The sequence below is a fragment of the Argopecten irradians genome, chromosome 9 (assembly GCF_041381155.1).
Source record: "Argopecten irradians isolate NY chromosome 9, Ai_NY, whole genome shotgun sequence".
Lineage (NCBI taxonomy): Eukaryota > Metazoa > Mollusca > Bivalvia > Pectinida > Pectinidae > Argopecten > Argopecten irradians.
The window spans coordinates 43,559,388-43,580,490 of record NC_091142.1 but is presented as its reverse complement, the minus strand read 5'-3'; the positions used below and the strand labels follow the sequence as shown (position 1 = coordinate 43,580,490).

General features: G+C 37.0%; 2 protein-coding genes across 2 annotated transcripts in view; both read left to right on the top strand.

Annotated features, from left to right (window-relative positions):
• The window catches only part of LOC138330790 (SEC14-like protein 3), a 43,521-nt gene extending 29,014 nt beyond the window's left edge, over window positions 1-14,507 (top strand). Inside the window, exon 5 of the mRNA XM_069278309.1 lies at window positions 14,404-14,507. Coding sequence (XP_069134410.1) covers window positions 14,404-14,507 — 104 coding nt within the window. The remainder of the gene's footprint in view (window positions 1-14,403) is intronic.
• A 2,082-nt stretch (window positions 14,508-16,589) lies between these two features.
• LOC138332396 (SEC14-like protein 2) lies at window positions 16,590-20,837 on the top strand. The gene is made up of 4 exons (XM_069280487.1): window positions 16,590-16,604; window positions 16,805-16,953; window positions 18,940-19,106; window positions 19,977-20,837. Exons 2-4 carry the CDS (start codon window positions 16,868-16,870, stop codon window positions 20,102-20,104), a joined length of 381 nt encoding a protein of 126 aa, XP_069136588.1. The 5' UTR covers window positions 16,590-16,604; window positions 16,805-16,867; the 3' UTR covers window positions 20,105-20,837.
• Window positions 20,838-21,103: the final 266 nt, after the last annotated feature.

Sequence of the window (21,103 nt, the reverse complement as noted above, 5' to 3'; positions counted from 1 at the left end):
TCTCTAGAATACACAGCACAAGTAAGTCAATTCTCTAGAATACACAGCACAAGTAAGTCAATTCTCTAGAATACACAGCACAAGTAAGTCCAATACTCTAGAAAGTCAATTCTCTACACAGCACAAGTAAGTCAATTCTCTAGAATACACAGCACACAAGTAAGTCAATTCTCTAGAATACACAGCACAAGTAAGTCAATTCTCTAGAATACACAGCACAAGTAAGTCAATTCTCTAGAATACACAGCACAAGTAAGTCAAGTCTCTAGAATACCACAGCACAAGTAAGTCAATTAAGTCTCTATAGATACACAGCACAAGTAAGTCAATTCTCTAGAATACACAGCACAAGTAAGTCAATTCTCTAGAATACACAGCACAAGTAAGTCAATTCTCTAGAATACACAGCACAAGTAAGTCAATTCTCTAGAATACACACACAGCACAAGTAAGTCAATTCTCTAGAATACACAGCACAAGTAAGTCAATTCTCTAGAATACACTAGCACAAGTAAGTCAATTCTCTAGAATACACTACACAAGTAAGTCAATTCTCTAGAATACAACAGCACAAGTAAGTCAATTCTCTCTAGAATACACAGCACAAGTAAGTCAATTCTCTAGAATACACAGCACAAGTAAGTCAATTCACTAGAATACACACCACAAATAAGTCAATTCTCTAGAATACACAGCACAAGTAAGTCAATTCTCTAGAATACACAGCACAAGTAAGTCAATTCTCTAGAATACACAGCACAAGTAAGTCAATTCTCTAGAATACACAGCACAAGTAAGTGTTCAATTCTCTAGAATACACAGCACAAGTAAGTCAATTCTCTAGAATACACAGCACAAGTAAGTCAATTCTCTAGAATACACAGCACAAAGTAAGTCAATCTCTAGAATACACAGCACAAGTAAGTCAATTCTCTAGAATACACACAGCACAAGTAAGTCAATTCTCTAGAATACACAGCACAAGTAAGTCAATTCTCTAGAATACACAGCACAAGTAAGTCAATTCTCTAGATATCACAGCACAAGTAAGTCAATTCTCTAGAATACACAGCACAAGTAAGTCAATTCTCTAGAATACACAGCACAAGGTAAGTCAATTCTCTAGAATACACAGCACAAGTAAGTCAATTCTCTAGAATACACTGTCACAAGTAAGTCAAGTCTCTAGAATACATAGCACAAGTAAGTCAATTCTCTAGAATACACAGCACAAGTAAGTCAATTCTCTAGAATACACACCACAAGTAAGTCAAGTCTCTAGAATACACTAGCACAAGTAAGTCAATTCTCTAGAATACACAGCACAAGTAAGTCAATTCTCTAGAATACACAGCACAAGTAAGTCAATTCTCTAGAATACACAGCACAAGTAAGTCAATTCTCTAGAATACACAGCACAAGTAAGTCAATTCTCTAGAATACACAGCACAAGTAAGTCAAGTCTCTAGAATACAACACACAAGTAAGTCAATTCTCTAGAATACACAGCACAAGTAAGTCAATTCTCTAGAATACACAGCACAAGTAAGTCAATTCTCTAGAATACACAGCACAAGTAAGTCAATTCTCTAGAATACACAGCACAAGTAAGTCAATTCTCTAGAATACACAGCACAAGTAAGTCAATTCTCTAGAATACACACCACACAAGTAAGTCAATTCTCTAGAGTACACACAGCACAAGTAAGTCAATTCTCTAGAATACACAGCACAAGTAAGTCAATTCTCTAGAATACACAGCACAAGTAAGTCAATTCTCTAGAATACACAGCACAAGTAAGTCAATTCTCTAGAATACACAGCACAAGTAAGTCAATTCTCTAGAATACACACCACAAGTAAGTCAATTCTCTAGAATACACAGCACAAGTAAGTCAATTCTCTAGAATACACAGCACAAGTAAGTCAATTCTCTAGAATACACAGCACAAGTAAGTCAATTCTCTAGAATACACAGCACAAGTAAGTCAATTCTCTAGAATACACAGCACAAGTAAGTCAATTCTCTAGAATACACAGCACAAGTAAGTCAATTCTCTAGAATACACAGCACAAGTAAGTCAATTCTCTAGAATACACAGCACAAGTAAGTCAATTCTCTAGAATACACACCACAAGTAAGTCAATTCTCTAGAATACACACCACAAGTTAAGTCAATTCTCTAGAATACACACCACAACGTAAGTCCAAGTTCTAGAATATACACAGGCACAGGTAAGTCAAATTCTCTAGAATACACAGCACAAGTAAGTCAATTCTCTAGAATACACAGCACAAGTAAGTCAATTCTCTAGAATACACAGCACAAGTAAGTCAATTCTCTAGAATACACAGCACAAGTAAGTCAATTCTCGTGAGTACACGGCTCAAGTAAGTCAATTCTCTAGAAAACACAGCACAAGTAAGTCAATTCTCTAGAATACACAGCACAAGTAAGTCAATTCTCTAGAATACACAGCACAAGTAAGTCAATTCTCTAGAATACACAGCACAAGTAAGTCAATTCTCTAGAATACACAGCACAAGTAAGTCAATTCTCTAGAATACACAGCAAAATAGGCAATTCTCTAGAATACACAAAACATGTAAGTCAAGTCTCTAGAATACACACCACAAGTAAGTCAATTCTCTAGAAATACACAGCACAAGTAAGTCAATTCTCTAGAATACACAGCACAAGTAAGTCAAGTCTCTAGAATACACATAGCACAAGTAAGTCAAGTCTCTAGAATACACAGCACAAGTAAGTCAATTCTCTAGAATACACAGCACAAGTAAGTCAATTCTCTAGAATACACAGCACAAGTAAGTCAATTCTCTAGAGTACACAGCACAAGTAAGTCAATTCTCTAGAATACACAGCACAAGTAAGTCAATTCTCTAGAATACACAGCACAAGTAAGTCAATTCTCTAGAATACAACACACAAGTAAGTCAATTCTCTAGAATACACAGCACAAGTAAGTCAATTCTCTAGAATACACAGCACAAGTAAGTCAAGTCTCTAGAATACACAGCACAAGTAAGTCAATTCTCTAGAATACACAGCACAAGTAAGTCAATTCTCTAGAATACACACCACAAGTAAGTCAATTCTCTAGAATACACAGCACAAGTAAGTCAATTCTCTAGAATACACAGCACAAGTAAGTCAATTCTCTAGAATACACAGCACAAGTAAGTCAATTCTCTAGAATACACAGCACAAGTAAGTCAATTCTCTAGAATACACAGCACAAGTAAGTCAATTCTCTAGAATACACAGCACAAGTAAAGTCAATTCTCTAGAATACACAGCACAAGTAAGTCAATTCTCTAGAATACACAGCACAAGTAAGTCAATTCTCTAGAATACACAGCACAAGTAAGTCAATTCTCTAGAATACACAGCACAAGTAAGTCAATTCTCTAGAATACACAGCACAAGTAAGTCAAATTCTCTAGAATACAACAGCACAAGTAAGTCAATTCTCTAGAATACACACCACAAGTAAGTCAAGTCTCTAGAATACACAGCACAAGTAAGTCAATTCTCTAGAATACACAGCACAAGTAAGTCAATTCTCTAGAATACACAGCACAAGTAAGTCAAGTCTCTAGAATACACTAGCACAAGTAAGTCAAGTTCTCTAGAATACACAGCACAAGTAAGTCAATTCTCTAGAATACACAGCACAAGTAAGTCAATTCTCTAGAATACACAGCACAAGTAAGTCAATTCTCTAGAATACACAGCACAAGTAAGTCAATTCTCTAGAATACACAGCACAAGTAAGTCAATTCTCTAGAATACACAGCACAAGTAAGTCAATTCTCTAGAATACAAAACACACAAGTAAGTCAATTCTCTAGAATACACAGCACAAGTAAGTCAATATTCTAGAATACACAGCACAAGTAAGTCAATTCTCTAGAATACACAGCACAAGTAAGTCAATTCTCTAGAATACACAGCACAAGTAAGTCAATCTCTAGAATACAAAGCACAAGTAAGTCAATTCTCTAGAATACACAGCTCAAGTAAGTCAATTCTCTAGAATACACAGCACAAGTTAAGTCAATTCTCTAGAATACACAGCACAAAAGTAAGTCAATTCTCTAGAATACACAGCACAAGTAAGTCAATTCTCTAGAATACACACAGCACAAGTAAGTCACTTCTCTAGAATACACACCACAAGTAAGTTCAATTCTCTAGAATACACAGCACAAGTAAGTCAATTTCTCTTGAATACACAGCACAAAGTAAGTCAATTCTCTAGAATACACAGCACAAGTAAGTCAATTCTCTAGAATACACACAATTCACAGGTAAGTCAATTCTCTAGAATACACAGCACATGTAAGTCACGGTTTGTCTCAGAAATACACTGCACAAGTAAGTCAATTCTCTAGAGAATACCACAGCACAAGTAAAAGTTCACATTCTTTAGAATACACAGCACAAGTAAGTCAAATTCTCTAGAATACACAGCAGCAAGTAAGTCAATTCTCTAGAATACACAGCACAAGTAAGTCAATTCACTAGAATTACACAGAATACACAGCACAAGTAAGTACAATTCTCTAGAATACACACGCACAAGTAAAGTCTCAATTCTCTAGAATACACACACAGCACATGTAAAGTCAATTCTCTAGAATACACAGCACACAAGTAAGTCAATTCTCTAGAATACACAGCACAAGTAAGTCAATTCTCTAGAATACACAGCACAAGTAAGTCAATTCTCTAGAATACACAGCACAAGTAAGTCAATTCTCTAGAATACACAGCACAAGTAAGTCAATTCTCTAGAATACACAGCACAAGTAAAGTCAATTCTCTAATTCTCTAGAAATAACAATACACAGCACAAGTAAGTCAATTCTCTATAGAATACACAGCACAAGTAAGTCAATTCTCTAGAATACACAGCACAAGTAAGTCAATTCTCTACAATACACAGCACAAGTAAGTCAATTCTCTAGAATACACAGTACAGGTAAGTCAAGTCTCTAGAATACACAGCACAAGTAAGTCAATTCTCTAGAATACACAGCACAAGTAAGTCAATTCTCTAGAATACATTAGCACACAAGTAAAGTCAATTCTCTAGAATACACAGCACAAGTAAGTCAATTCTCTAGAATACACAGCACAAGTAAGTCAATTCTCTAGAATACACAGCACAAGTAAGTCAAGTCTCACTAGAATACACAGCACAAGTTAAGTAAGTAACAGCACAAGTAAGGTATCAATTTTCTCTAGAATACACAGCACAAGTAAGTCAATTCTCTAGAATACACAGCACACGTAAGTCAATATTCTCTAGAATACACAGCACAAGTAAGTCAATTCTCTAGAATACACAGCACAAGTAAGTCAATTCTCTAGAAATACACCACAAGTAAAAGTCAATTCCTCACAAGTACAGCATCTAGAATACAAGATACAAGGCACAAGTAAGTAGTCAAATTCTGTGACTACATGCTATTATATATCAAATAATATATATTGACTTTATATCAGCATGGTAGGGAGCTTGTGATCCTCGCTGTGGTGCTCTGGTAGGCAGCTCTCTATCTATAGTAGTATTATATATCAAACAAATATCTTTATAGCATGGTAGGGAGCTTGTGATCCTGTGCTGTGGTGTTCTGGTAGGCAGCTCTCTATCTATAGTAGTATTATATATCAACAAATATATTGACTTTAATATCAGCATGGTAGGGAGCTTGTGATCCCCGCTGTGGTGCTCTGGTAGGCAGCTCTCTATCTATAGTAGTATTATATATCAAACAAATATATTGACTTTATATCAGCATGGTAGGGAGCTTGTGATCCTCGCTGTGGTGCTCTGGTAGGCAGCTCTCTATCTATAGTAGTATTATATATCAAACAAATATATTGACTTTATATCAGCATGGTAGGGAGCTTGTGATCCTGCGCTGTGGTGTTCTGGTAGGCAGCTCTCTATCTATAGTAGTATTATATATCAAATAAATATATTGACTTTATATCAGCATGGTAGGGAGCTTGTGATCTGTGCTGTGGTGTTCTGGTAGGCAGCTCTCTATCTATAGTAGTATTATATATCAAATAAATATATTGACTTTATATCAGCATGGTAGGGAGCTTGTGATCTGCGCTGTGGTGTTCTGGTAGGCAGCTCTCTATCTATAGTAGTATTATATATCAAATAAATATATTGACTTTATATCAGCATGGTAGGGAGCTTGTGATCCTGCGCTGTGGTGTTCTGGTAGGCAGCTCTCTATCTATAGTAGTATTATATATCAAATAAATATATTGACTTTATATCAGCATGGTAGGGAGCTTGTGATCCTGCGCCGTTGTGCTCTGGTAGGCAGCTCTCTATCTATAGTAGTATTATATATCAAATAAATATATTGACTTTATATCAGCATGGTAGGGAGCTTGTGATCCGCGCTGTGGTGTTCTGGTAGGCAGCTCTCTATCTATAGTAGTATTATATATCAAATAAATATATTGACTTTATATCAGCATGGTAGGGAGCTTGTGATCCTGGCCGTTGTGTTCTGGTAGGCAGCTCTCTATCTATAGTAGTATTATATATCAAACAAATATATTGACTTTATATCAGCATGGTAGGGAGCTTGTGATCCGCGCTGTGGTGTTCTGGTAGGCAGCTCTCTATCTATAGTAGTATTATATATCAAATAAATATATTGACTTTATATCAGCATGGTAGGGAGCTTGTGATATGTGCTGTGGTGTTCTGGTAGGCAGCTCTCTATCTATAGTAGTATTATATATCAAATAAATATATTGACTTTATATCAGCATGGTAGGGAGCTTGTGATCCTGTGCTTTGTGTTCTGGTAGGCAGCTCTCTATCTATAGTAGTATTATATATCAAATAAATATATTGACTTTATATCAGCATGGTAGGGAGCTTGTGATCCTGCTGTGGTGTTCTGGTAGGCAGCTCTCTATCTATAGTAGTATTATATATCAAATAAATATATTGACTTTATATCAGCATGGTAGGGAGCTTGTGATCCTGCTGTGGTGTTCTGGTAGGCAGCTCTCTATCTATAGTAGTATTATATATCAAATAAATATATTGACTTTATATCAGCATGGTAGGGAGCTTGTGATCCGCGCTGTGGTGTTTCTGGTAGGCAGCTCTCTATCTATAGTAGTATTATATATCAAATAAATATATTGACTTTATATCAGCATGGTAGGGAGCTTGTGATCCGTGCTGTGGTGTTCTGGTAGGCAGCTCTCTATCTATAGTAGTAGTTAGTATTATATATCAAACAAATATATTGACTTTATATCAGCATGGTAGGGAGCTTGTGATCCTGCGCTGTGGTGCTCTGGTAGGCAGCTCTCTATCTATAGTAGTATTATATATCAAACAAATATATTGACTTTATATCAGCATGGTAGGGAGCTTGTGATCCTCGCTGTGGTGCTCTGGTAGGCAGCTCTCTATCTATAGTAGTATTATATATCAAATAAATATATTGACTTTATATCAGCATGGTAGGGAGCTTGTGATCCACGCTGTGGTGCTCTGGTAGGCAGCTCTCTATCTATAGTAGTATTATATATCAAATAAATATATTGACTTTATATCAGCATGGTAGGGAGCTTGTGATCCACGCTGTGGTGCTCTGGTAGGCAGCTCTCTATCTATAGTAGTATTATATATCAAATAAATATATTGACTTTATATCAGCATGGTAAGGAGCTTGTGATCCGCGCTTTGGTGCTCTGGTAGGCAGCTCTCTATCTATAGTAGTATTATATATCAAATAAATATATTGACTTTATATCAGCATGGTAGGGAGCTTGTGATCCTGGCTGTGGTGCTCTGGTAGGCAGCTCTCTATCTATAGTAGTATTATATATCAAATAAATATATTGACTTTATATCAGCATGGTAGGGAGCTTGTGATCCGCGCTGTGGTGTTCTGGTAGGCAGCTCTCTATCTATAGTAGTATTATATATCAAACAAATATATTGACTTTATATCAGCATGGTAGGGAGCTTGTGATCCTCGCTGTGGTGTTCTGGTAGGCAGCTCTCTATCTATAGTAGTATTATATATCAAATAAATATATTGACTTTATATCAGCATGGTAGGGAGCTTGTGATCCTGGCTGTGGTGTTCTGGTAGGCAGCTCTCTATCTATAGTAGTATTATATATCAAATAAATATATTGACTTTATATCAGCATGGTAGGGAGCTTGTGATCCCTGCTGTGGTGTTCTGGTAGGCAGCTCTCTATCTATAGTAGTATTATATATCAAAACAAATATATTGACTTTATATCTATATCAGCATGGTAGGGAGCTTGTGATCCTGGCCGTTGTGTTCTGGTAGGCAGCTCTCTATCTATAGTAGTATTATATATCAAATAAATATATTGACTTTATATCAGCATGGTAGGGAGCTTGTGATCCTCGCTGTGGTGTTCTGGTAGGCAGCTCTCTATCTATAGTAGTATTATATATCAAACAAATATATTGACTTTATATCAGCATGGTAGGGAGCTTGTGATCTGTGCTGTGGTGTTCTGGTAGGCAGCTCTCTATCTATAGTAGTATTATATATCAAACAAATATATTGACTTTATATCAGCATGGTAGGGAGCTTGTGATCCTGGCCGTTGTGTTCTGGTAGGCAGCTCTCTATCTATAGTAGTATTATATATCAAACAAATATATTGACTTTATATCAGCATGGTAGGGAGCTTGTGATCCTGTGCTGTGGTGTTCTGGTAGGCAGCTCTCTATCTATAGTAGTATTATATATCAAATAAATATATTGACTTTATATCAGCATGGTAGGGAGCTTGTGATCCTCGCTGTGGTGTTCTGGTAGGCAGCTCTCTATCTATAGTAGTATTATATATCAAATAAATATATTGACTTTATATCAGCATGGTAGGGAGCTTGTGATCCTGTGCTGTGGTGTTCTGGTAGGCAGCTCTCTATCTATAGTAGTATTATATATCAAAACAAATATATTGACTTTATATCAGCATGGTAGGGAGCTTGTGAATCCTGCACTTGTGTTTCTGGTAGGCAAGCTCTCACGATCTATAGTAGTATTATATATCAAACAAAAAATATTGACTTATATCAGCATGGTAGGGGAGCTAAATCCTGGCCTTTGTTACTGGAGAGGTCAATAGCTCCGATAATATCAATAAATATATTATCAAGTGAGCTTTGATGATATATCTGGTGTTTCCTGGTAGGCAGACTCTAAATATGACTTCTAAATCAAACATAATCAGCATGGTAAGGGAGCTTGTGATCCGCACTCTATCTATAGGGGCTTTGGTGTACATCTGGGTATGGCAAGCTCTCTATCTATAGTAGGGGTCAGCTATTTATATATCAAATAAAATCAATATATTGACTTTATATCAGCATGGTAGGGAGCCTTGTGATATCCAGGCCGTGGTGGTCTGGTAGGCAGCTCCTCTATCTATAGTAGTATTATATATCAAACAAATATATTTGACTTTAATATCAGCATGGTAGGGAGCTTGTGATCTGGCCGTTGTGTGCTCTGGTAGGCAGCTCTCTATCTATAGTATAATTATATATCAAATAAATATAATTGACTATATATCAGCATGTAGGGAGCTTGTGATCCACGGCATTAGTTGACTGGTAGGTCATCCACACTTCTAGTAGTATTATATATCTCTATCTTAATCATAGGTAGGCAGCTTGTGATTGTTTTGGTCTGTAGGCAGCTTCTCTATTTAGTAATATGTATTATATAACAAACACAATAATATTGACTTTATATCAGCATGGTAGTGAGCTTGTGATATCCGCACTGTTGGTGTTCTGGTATGTCGATTCTCTATCTAAGTAGGCAGCTCTCTATATCATCTATAGTATCTATTATAATCTATATCAAAATGACAAAATATATTGACAGTAGTAATTAGGGCCCTCAAATACGATAATGACTTTATATCAGCATGGTAGGGAGCTTGTGATCCCCGCTGTGGTGTTCTGGTAGGCCAGCTCTCTATCTATATAGTATTATATATATCAAAATAAATATATTGACTTTATATCAGCATGGTAGGGAGCTTGTGATCCGCTGGCTAGTGTGTGTCTCTGGTAGGCAGCTCTCTATCTATAGTAGTATTATATATCAAACAAATATATTTGACTTTATATCAGCATGGTAGGGGAGCTTGTGATCCTGGCTGCCGTTGTGTTTCTGGTAGGCAGCTCTCTATCTATAGTAGTATTATATATCAAATAAATATATTGACTTTATATCAGCATGGTAGGGAGCTTGTGATCCTGTGCTGGTGGTGTGTTCTGGTAGGCAGCTCTCTATCTATAGTAGTATTATATATCAAATAAATATTATATATCAGCAAATAAATATATGTGACTTTGGTGTTCTCCTGGTATCAGCTCTCTATGGTAAGGGAGCTTGTGTACTTTATATCAGCTGTAGGTGCTTGTCCGCCACTGGTAGGCAGCTCTCTATCTATAGTAGTATTATATATCAAATAAATATATTGACTTTATATCAGCATGGTAGGGAGCTTGTGATCCGTGCTGTGGTGTTCTGGTAGGCAGCTCTCTATCTATAGTAGTATTATATATCAAACAAATATATTGACTTTATATCAGCATGGTAGGGAGCTTGTGATATGTGCTGTGGTGCTCTGGTAGGCAGCTCTCTATCTATAGTAGTATTATATATCAAATAAATATATTGACTTTATATCAGCATGGTAGGGAGCTTGTGATCCACCGCTGTGGTGCTCTGGTAGGCAGCTCTCTATATCTATATAGTAGTATTATATATATCAAACAGGTAAAGACTATATTGACTTTATATCAGCATGGTAGGGAGCTATATTGATCCTGCATGGTAGGCCCGTTCCGGTGTTTCTGGTAGGCAGCTCTCTATCTATAGTAGTAATATATATATCAAACAAATATATTGACTTTACATATCAGCATGGTAGGGGAGCTTGTGATCCTGTGCTGTGGTGTTCTGGTAGGCAGCTCTCTATCTATCTATATATAGTCAAATAAGATATATTGATATATCAAATAGGGAGCTTGTGATTCCTGGCCGTTGTGTTCCTGGTAGGCCACTTTCTATCTATAGTATAATTCATATATGGGTAGGCGATATATTGAATTTATATCCGCATGGTAGGGATCTTGTGATCTGGGTGCTGGTAGGTCAGCTCTCTATCTATATGTAGTATTATATATCAAAATAAATATATTGACTTTATATCAGCATGGTAGGGAGCTTGTGATCCGCGCTGTGGTGTTCTGGTAGGCAGCTCTCTATCTATAGTAGTAATTAATATATCAAATAAATATATTGACTTTATATCAGCATGGTAGGGAGCTTGTGAATCCGCGCTGCTGGTGATATTACTGGTAGGCAGCTCTCTATCTATAGTAGTATTATATATCAAATAAATATATTGACTTTATATCAGCATGGTAGGGAGCTTGTGATCCGCGCATGTGGTGTTCTGGTAGGCAGCTCTCTATCTATAGTATATTATTATATATCAAACAAATATATTGAGGGACTTTATATCAGCATGGGAGGAGTAGGGAGCTTGTGATATATAAATATAATGACTGTGGGAGCTTGTGATCTGGTAGTTAGGCAGCTTCTCTATCTATAGAAGTAGTATTATATATCAAACAAATATATTGACTTTATATCAGCATGGTAGGGAGCTTGATGATCCGTGCTCTGTTTGTGTGTCTGGTAGGCAGCTCTCTATCTATAGTAGTATTATATATCAAACAAATATATTGACTTTATATCAGCATGGTAGGGAGCTTGTTGATCCACGCTGTGTGGTGCTCTGGTAGGCAGCTCTCTATCTATAGTAGTATTATATATCAAACAAATATATTGACTTTATATCAGCATGGTATGGGAGCTTGTGATCCGGCTGCAGTGGTGTTCTGGTAGGCAGCTCTTCTATCTATAGTAGTATTATATATCAAATAAAATATATTGACTTTATAACAGCATGGTAGGTGTAGCTTGTGATCCTGGCTTCTGTTTGTGTTCTGGATAGCCAGCTTCCTCTATACTCATAGTAGTATTATATATCAAAACAATCATTTTATTTGACTTTATATCAGCTAGTTGGTAGGGAGCTTGTTGATCCTGGCCGTTTCCCTAAAGAATAGGGATGTGCCAAGGAGGGGAAGTACCACAAGATTTTTACTCTAACATCATCATTACTTCATTTGATATGACAAATAAACACAGCATGACAGTCGGCGAACAAGGGTCGTCAGTACAAGTAACCTTACATTTACTGATCCTGTAAACAGTGCCATTTAGTTGGTTACCTCCCCTGTAATATTAGATCTTATTATATTATGACTGACAGAGCCATTAGGTAAGTTTACCGTCCCCAGAATATTGAACATAACAATTAAAAGGTCTGACAGAAGCCATTAGAGATTTACCTCCCATCCTGTAAAAATTGATCTTACTAAGATAGGCTTGACAATTGCCATTAGTGAGTTAACCTCCCCTGTTATATTGATCCTAACAATTGATTGGCTGACAGTTGCCATTAGGATGGGTAACCTCCCCTGTATAATGATATTACTATTATAAGGCGGACAATGGCCATAATTTGAGTTACCTCCCCTGTATATTTAACCTTAACTATGAAAAGGAGTACATGCCAATAGTGATTACCAACCCCTGTAATAGAACCTACAAAGAATAGTGGATAACAGCCTGGTTAGGTGAGTATTACCTCCCCTGTATATTGATCCTACTTTGATATCCGCCGGTGTGGTGTTCAGTGCAGCTCTCTATTAGGTGTAGTTACCTCCCTATATATTGATCCTATATCTATGATAGGTGGACAATGCCATTAGGTGAGTTATGATATTACTATATAGGGCGGACAATGCCATTAGGTAGTTACAAACCCCTGTATATTGATCCTACTATCAGCATGGTAGGGACAGATGCCATTAGGTGTTCTGGTAGGCAGCTCCCCTATAGTATATTGATAAATATATGATATATCAGACAGTGCCATTAGGTAAGTTACCTCCCCTGTATATTGATCTTATATGATATGCTATAATGCCATTAGGTAGGGAGTTACCTCCCCTGTATATTGATAGTCCCCTGGTAGGCAGCTTAAAAATATATGCATTAGATATCAAAAATATATAATAATGATTAGTTTTTTATTAAATTCGTTTTTGAGACAACCCCTTGCATTTATAGGTAAGTGCAGCCGCCATTTTGTTTTAACTGCTTGGATACGGCCTGTTGACCCCTATATAAAATCATGTGACCCACACACATTTGTATATCAGTTGACTTTCGCTATTCAATATTGTCCATATTGCATTTTGGGATGATCAACAACAAGATGGTAGGGCCATCTTGTGATTTTGACAATTGCAGTTTGTAGGCAGCTATTTCTATAAAGTTCTGAAAGGGATATGTCTCAAATTTCATGTGTAAGGAGCATTGTCCCCTCGGTCCCTGGTTATGCATATAGCATTTTGGTACCGATCGGTGGTCGGCCATGTTTGATTTTGACAATTGAATTTTGTTATAGCTATTTATCAGAAATGTTCTGAAAATATATATGACTTTATATCAGCAAAAGGTGTGCAGGTTCCCCTAGCTAGTTGGTATCGCATTTTCGGTAACAAGATGCCAACAGCCGCTCTAGGATATTATAGTACTTATTGTTATATTTTTTCAAAAAACTGAAATATTGACTAAAATTTTATATTGTGATCAGCACCCCTGGTTAGGTGCATATTATCTATTCAGATTGGTCAAAAAATATATGGCCGACATATAGCATGGTAGGGAGCTTGTTTGATAATTGGTTTGTTACTGGTATAGCTCTGAAAGTACTCTCTTCTCAAATCTTCATATGTAGTAATATATAAAAGATATGAAAAAGCAAGAAAAGATCCCTATTGACTTTATCAGACATAGGGAGCTTGTGATCTTTGGTGGGGCGCCAGGCGGCTTGTCCCTCTGGGATCTCTTGTTTTTAAATCTTTTAATGAATATTTTTTTTTTCTTGCATTGTCAGCTTTAGGGCAGACAGTCCATTATTATATAGTACCTCTCTTGTAGACTTTGCCATGGCCTAACTATAAATATATTTGGCACTTCATTTCAACAGCCATGGTATGATGGATGACTTGGCTGTTAGGGCCATTATGTGACCATGAGTTACCTCCCCTGGTGATAGTCTCCATCTATTAGGTAGATTATATCAAATTATATTTTTTATATCAGGGAATGTTCAGAGGGTTCCTTTTGATCTTTTACCTTCATTACAGTCTATTTGAATATTGTTTAAGGTTTCGGTCTTCATATGACCCGCTTATTATTTGAAATGGCAGTTCATCAAGAAGGTTATGATCTCGGCTTTGGAGTTTATATCAGCATGGCAGAAGGCACATGAAATGGAGGAGGTAATTCCATCTAGAGAGTCGCTGCCACATGTTTCCTGAGGACGCTCTCAGTATCATCATACAGGATCCTATATGTATATAATGGGGAGGGAGCTTTATCATAAGTGATCCTGGTACATGTAAGTATATAGAGGACAATTTACATACAAATAAATATATGGTACATTAAGTATAACAGGGGGAGCATTTACATACGGGATCCTGGTACATGTAAGTATTACAGGGGACATTTGGTAGGGATCTCTGGTATCTATAAGTATAACAGGGGATTTACATACGTGATCCTAAAAATGTATATTATAACAGGGAACATTTATACAGCATCCTGGTAGTAGGTAAGGATAACAGGGGACATTTATCCATACGGGATACTGGTACATGTGTTATAGGGTAGGCACTTTCATACGTATCCTAGTAGTATTATATATCAACAGGGGACATTTATATATTACATAATTATAGCATGGGAACATTTACATACGGGATACTGGTACATGTAAGTATTACAGGGGACATTTACATACAGGATCCTGGTACTGTAATATTACATGGTAGGACATTTACATACGTGATCTGGTAGGCAGCTTTCATATGGGATACTATACATGTAAATATTACAGAGGACATTTTTTATATCATACTTATACATATAAAGTATTACAGGGGACAATTACATATTATGATATGGTAGGGGAATTTAGTTTGTTGATTTACAGATTTAGTAAAAGCAGCTTTATCATAGATCATTGTAATAATAAAAGTTTGCTTGTATCCTAATTTTTTTGCCACCATTTCTATCCTTATCAACATTTTTTTTTCCTCCTGACAAACTATCCTCAATTGCTAGTTATTAGGGAGCTCTATAAAATCTTTTTGGTATTTCTTTGTATAATTACTGACCAATAAATTATCATATGATAATATCATTAAAAGCTAAAGAATACTTTGGTTTTTCAGATGTTGTGAGATTTGATGACACAATACAGTTGGTGTGTAAATAAGATAGATATATTACTTTATAGAGATGTTAGAACCGGATGCTTGATGATCTGAGCTTGCCAGTGGTAAGTCTCTACCAGGGATTAGTAATGATATGTGGATCAAAACAAATAAATTGAAAATTTATCTCCTCAGCATGGTAGGGAATTCCCTGTCTCCCCAACCCTGTATGGGAATCCCCTGTCTCCCCCAACCCTTATAGGTAGTAGCTATTACATATCAAATAAATATACTGACTTCATATCAGCATGGTAGGGAGCTTGTGATATGCGCTGTGGTGTTCTGGTAGGCAGCTCTCTATCTATAGTAGTATTATATATCAAATAAATATATTGACTTTATATCAGCATGGTAGGGAGCTTGTGATCCGCGCTGTGGTGTTCTGGTAGGCAGCTCTCTATCTATAGTAGTATTATATATCAAATAAATATATTGACTTTATATCAGCATGGTAGGGAGCTTGTGATCCGCGCTGTGGTGTTCTGGTAGGCAGCTCTCTATCTATAGTAGTATTATATATCAAATAAATAATATATTGACTTTATATCAGCATGGTAGGGAGCTTGTGATCCGCGCTGTGGTGCTTCTGGTAGGCAGCTCTCTATCTATAGTAGTATTATATATCAAATAAATATATTGACTTTATATCAGCATGGTAGGGAGCTTGTGATATGTGCTGTGGTGCTCTGGTAGGCAGCTCTCTATCTATAGTAGTATTATATATCAAATAAATATATTGACTTTATATCAGCATGGTAGGGAGCTTGTGATCCGCGCTGTGGTGCTCTGGTAGGCAGCTCTCTATCTATAGTAGTATTATATATCAAACAAATATATTGACTTTATATCAGCATGGTAGGGAACTTGTGATATGCGCTGTGGTGTCTGGTAGGCAGCTCTCTATCTATAGTAGTATTATATATCAAATAAATATATTGACTTTATATCAGCATGGTAGGGAGCTTGTGATCCTCGCTGTGGTGCTCTGGTAGGCAGCTCTCTATCTATAGTAGTATTATATATTAAACAAATATATTGACTTTATATCAGCATGGTAGGGAGCTTGTGATCCCCGCTGTGGTGCTCTGGTAGGCAGCTCTCTATCTATAGTAGTATTATATATCAAATAAATATATGACTTTATATCAGCATGGTAGGGAGTTTCTGCCTGTTTAATTAAGTGTTGATTACTATCACAAGACCAAAGAGTGACAATATAAAACAGCAGAAATAATACATTGATTTGTCGTACTATGTTGTTATTGTTGTTTCTTTTCGTATTGAATAGGTGTGCCAAGGAGGGGAAGTACCAAAAGATTTTTACTCTAAAATCAGCATTAATTCATTGGATATGGACAAATACACAGCAGTGACAGTCGGTCGAGGGTCGTCAGTACAAGTAGACCTTACAGTTACTGAGCCTGACAGTGCCATTAGGTGAGTTACCTCCCCTGTATATTGATCTTATTATAATTGACTGACAGTGCCATTAGGTAAGTTACCTCCCCTGTATATTGATCTTACTATGATAGGCTGACAGTGCCATTAGGTGAGTTACCTCCCCTGTATATTGATCTTACTATGATAGGCTGACAGTGCCATTAGGTGAGTTACCTCCCCTGTATATTGATCTTACTATGATTGGCTGACAGTGCCATTAGGTGAGTTACCTCCCCTGTATATTGATATTACTATGATAGGCGGACAATGCCATTAGGTGAGTTACCTCCCCTGTATATTGATCCTACTATGATAGGTGGACAGTGCCATTAGGTGAGTTACCTCCCCTGTATATTGATCCTACTATGATAGGTGGACAGTGCCATTAGGTGAGTTACCTCCCCTGTATATTGATCCTACTATGATAGGTGGACAATGCCATTAGGTGAGTTACCTCCCCTGTATATTGATATTACTATGATAGGCGGACAATGCCATTAGGTGAGTTACCTCCCCTGTATATTGATCCTACTATGATAGGTGGACAGTGCCATTAGGTGAGTTACCTCCCCTATATATTGATCTTACTATGATTGGCTGACAGTGCCATTAGGTAAGTTACCTCCCCTGTATATTGATCTTACTATGATATGCTGATAATGCCATTAGGTGAGTTACCTCCCCTGTATATTGATAGTCCCCTGCAAAATTAAAAATTATGCATTTGAGATTTAAAAAATAATAATGAAGTTTTTTATTCAAAGTTCGTTTTTGAGACAACCCCTTGCATTTATAGGTAAGTGCAGCCGCCATTTTGTTTTAACTGCTTGGATACGACACGCCTGTTGACCCCTATATAAATCATGTGACCCACACACATTTGTAATCAGTTGACTTTCGCTATTCAATAGTTGTCCATATTGCATTTTGGGACTGATCAACCAACAAGATGGCCGCCAGGCCGCCATCTTGGATTTTGACAATTGCAGTTTGTTACCACTATTTCTCATAAAGTTCTGAAGGGATCTGTCTCAAATTTCATGTGCATTGTCCCCTCGGTCCCTGGTTATGCATATAGCATTTTGGTACCGATCGGTGGTCGGCCATGTTTGATTTTGACAATTGAATTTTGTTACCGCTATTTCTCAGAAAGTTCTGAAGGGATCTGTGTAAAATTGCATGTGCAGGTTCCCCTAGGGGTCTAGTTGTGCATATCGCATTTTCGGACCGAAAGGTGAACAAGATGGCCAACAGGCCGCCATCTAGGATTTTGATTAGTTGAAGCTTACTTTGAAATTGTTACCATTTTTTCTCAGAAAAGTACTGAAATGATCTGTCTAAAATTTTATACGTAAGTACCCCTAGGACCTTAGTTGTGCATATTGCATATTCAGATTGGTCAAAAAGATGGCCGACAGGTAGCCATCTTGTTTTTTGATAATTGAAGTTTGTTACTGTTATATATCTCTGAAAGTACTCAAAGGATCATTCTCAAATTTCATATGCAGTAATATGTAGTAAAAGATTGAAAAGCAGAGAAAAGATCCCTCTTTCCTTTGTCAGACATAGATCATTCTTTGGTGGGCGCCAAGATCCCTCTGGGATCTCTTGTTTTTAAATCTTTTAATGAATATTTTTTTTCTTGCATTGTCAGCTTTAGGGCAGACAGTGCCATTAGGTGAGTTACCTCTCTTGTAGACTTTGCCATGGCCTAACTAAAATACATTTGGCACTTCATTTGTGGACAACAGCCATGTAACTGTGGTATGATGCCTGTATGACTGTGGCTGTTAGTGCCATTATGTGACCATGAGTTACCTCCCCTGGTGATAGTCATCCACATTAGCAGATCAGATTCATCATTATTTTTTAGGGAATGTTCATCTTGAGGGTTCCTTTTGATCTTTTACCTTCATTACAGTCTTCCACTTTGAATATTGTTTAAGGTTTCGGTCTTCATATGACCCGCTTATTATTTGATAGATGGCAGTTCATCACAGAAGGTTATGATCTCGGCTTTGGAGTTTATAAGCGGACAAAAGACAGTAGGCAGAAGGCACATGAAATGGAGGAGGTAATTCCATCTAAGAGAGTCGACTGCCACATGTTTCCTGAGGACGGCAGTGTCATCATACAGGATCCTGGTACATGTAAGTATAACAGGGGACATTTACATAAGTGATCCTGGTACATGTAAGTATTACAGAGGACATTTACATACGTGATCCTGGTACATGTAAGTATAACAGGGGACATTTACATACGGGATCCTGGTACATGTAAGTATTACAGGGGACATTTACATACGGGATCCTGGTACATGTAAGTATAACAGGGGACATTTACATACGTGATCCTAGTAAATGTAATTATAACAGGGAACATTTACATACGGGATCCTGGTACATGTAAGGATAACAGGGGACATTTACATACGGGATACTGGTACATGTAAGGATAACAGGGGACATTTACATACGGGATACTGGTACATGTAATTATAGCAGGGAACATTTACATACGGGATACTGGTACATGTAAGTATTACAGGGGACATTTACATACAGGATCCTGGTACATGTAAGTATTACAGAGGACATTTACATACGTGATCCTGGTACATGTAAGTATAACAGGGGACATTTACATATGGGATACTTATACATGTAAATATTACAGAGGACATTTTCATACGGGATACTTATACATATAAGTATTACAGGGGACAATTACATACGTGATACTGGTACATACAGGGGAATTTAGAGTTTGTTGATTTACAGATTTAGTAAAAGCAGGATCTTTATAGATCATTGTAATAATAAAAGTTGCTTGTATCCTAATTTTTTGCCACCATTTCTATCCTTATCAACATTTTTTTTCCTCCTGACAAACTATCCTCAATTGCTAGAATTACATTAGTTCTATAAAATCTTTTTATATTTCTTTGTATAATTACTGACCAATAATTATCATATGATGAATATCATTAAAAGCTAAAGAATACTTTGGTTTTTCAGATGTTGTGAGATTTGATAACACATACAGTTGGACTAGAAGTAAGAAGATCTATTACATTATAGAGATGTTAGAACCGGATGTTGAAGATGAGTTTGAGCTTGCCAGTGAAAGTCTTACCAGGGATTAGTAATGATATGTGGATCAAAACAAATCAGGAAAAGAGAATCCCTTGTCTCCTCCAACCCTAATTAGAATATGGGAATTTCCTGTCTCCCCAACCCTAATTAGAATATGGGAATCCCCTGTCTCCCCCAACCCTAATGAGGATAAGGGAATCCCCTGTCTAGCCCAACCCTAATGAGGATAAGGGAATCCCCTGTCTTTCCCAACCCTAATGAGGATAGGGGAATCCCATGTCTCCCACAACATTAATGAGGATAAGGGAATCCCCTGCCTCCCCCAACCCGTATAAGGATGAGGGAATCCCCTGTCACACCCCTCCACCTCCCTCCCCCATTTCCCTTTCACTCCTTACCAAGCTGCCATGACATCATTGCTGTTATTATCTATGACTACATCTAACCTACATGTAGTGCTGTATGTTCTAATATATTGAAGTCGATACTGTCTACTTTTATGGTTTTGTTATGAGTGTGTAAATGACAAAAATATATTTATTTATTCAGACCTTTGGGTGTAATTCCATGTGGATGACAAAAATATGTTAACCTATAACGACCTTTGGGTGTAATTCCATGCAGAGCTTGAAGGTAATATAGATGGGGAAGGCTAGTGTTGTCTAATTGTGATAGTCATTACATATACTGATGATGAATGTCGAAACAGCAATAAGTCCCAATTAAAGCTTAATTCCAAACATCAGCGGCTGTAAAGTGAATAAAGGTTCTATACATCAGCAGGCTGTAGAGTTTATGTGAAGGTTCTATACATCAGCAGGCTGTAGAGTGAGTTATGTGAAGGGTCTAAAATCAGCAGGCTGTAGAGTGAGTTATGTGAAGGGTCTAAATATCAGCAGGACTGTAGAGTGAGTTATGTGAAGGTTCTAAGCATCAGCAGGCTGTAGAGTGAGTTATGTGAAGGTTCTAAGCATCAGCAGGCTGTAGAGTGAGTTATGTGAAGGTTCTAAGCATCAGCAGGCTGTAGAGTGAGTTATGTGAAGGTCTAA

What these genes read in the sequence shown, in the direction of transcription:
- LOC138332396 (XM_069280487.1), top strand. Translation starts at nt 16,868, where the DNA reads ATGGACAAATACACAGCAGTGACAGTCGGTCGAGGGTCGTCAGTACAA. An exon ending in GAGCCTGACAGTGCCATTAG is followed by an intron (nt 16,954 to 18,939) that starts GTGAGTTACCTC and finishes ATTATTTGATAG; the next exon opens with ATGGCAGTTCATCACAGAAG. An exon ending in CATACAGGATCCTGGTACAT is followed by an intron (nt 19,107 to 19,976) that starts GTAAGTATAACA and finishes TTGGTTTTTCAG; the next exon opens with ATGTTGTGAGATTTGATAAC.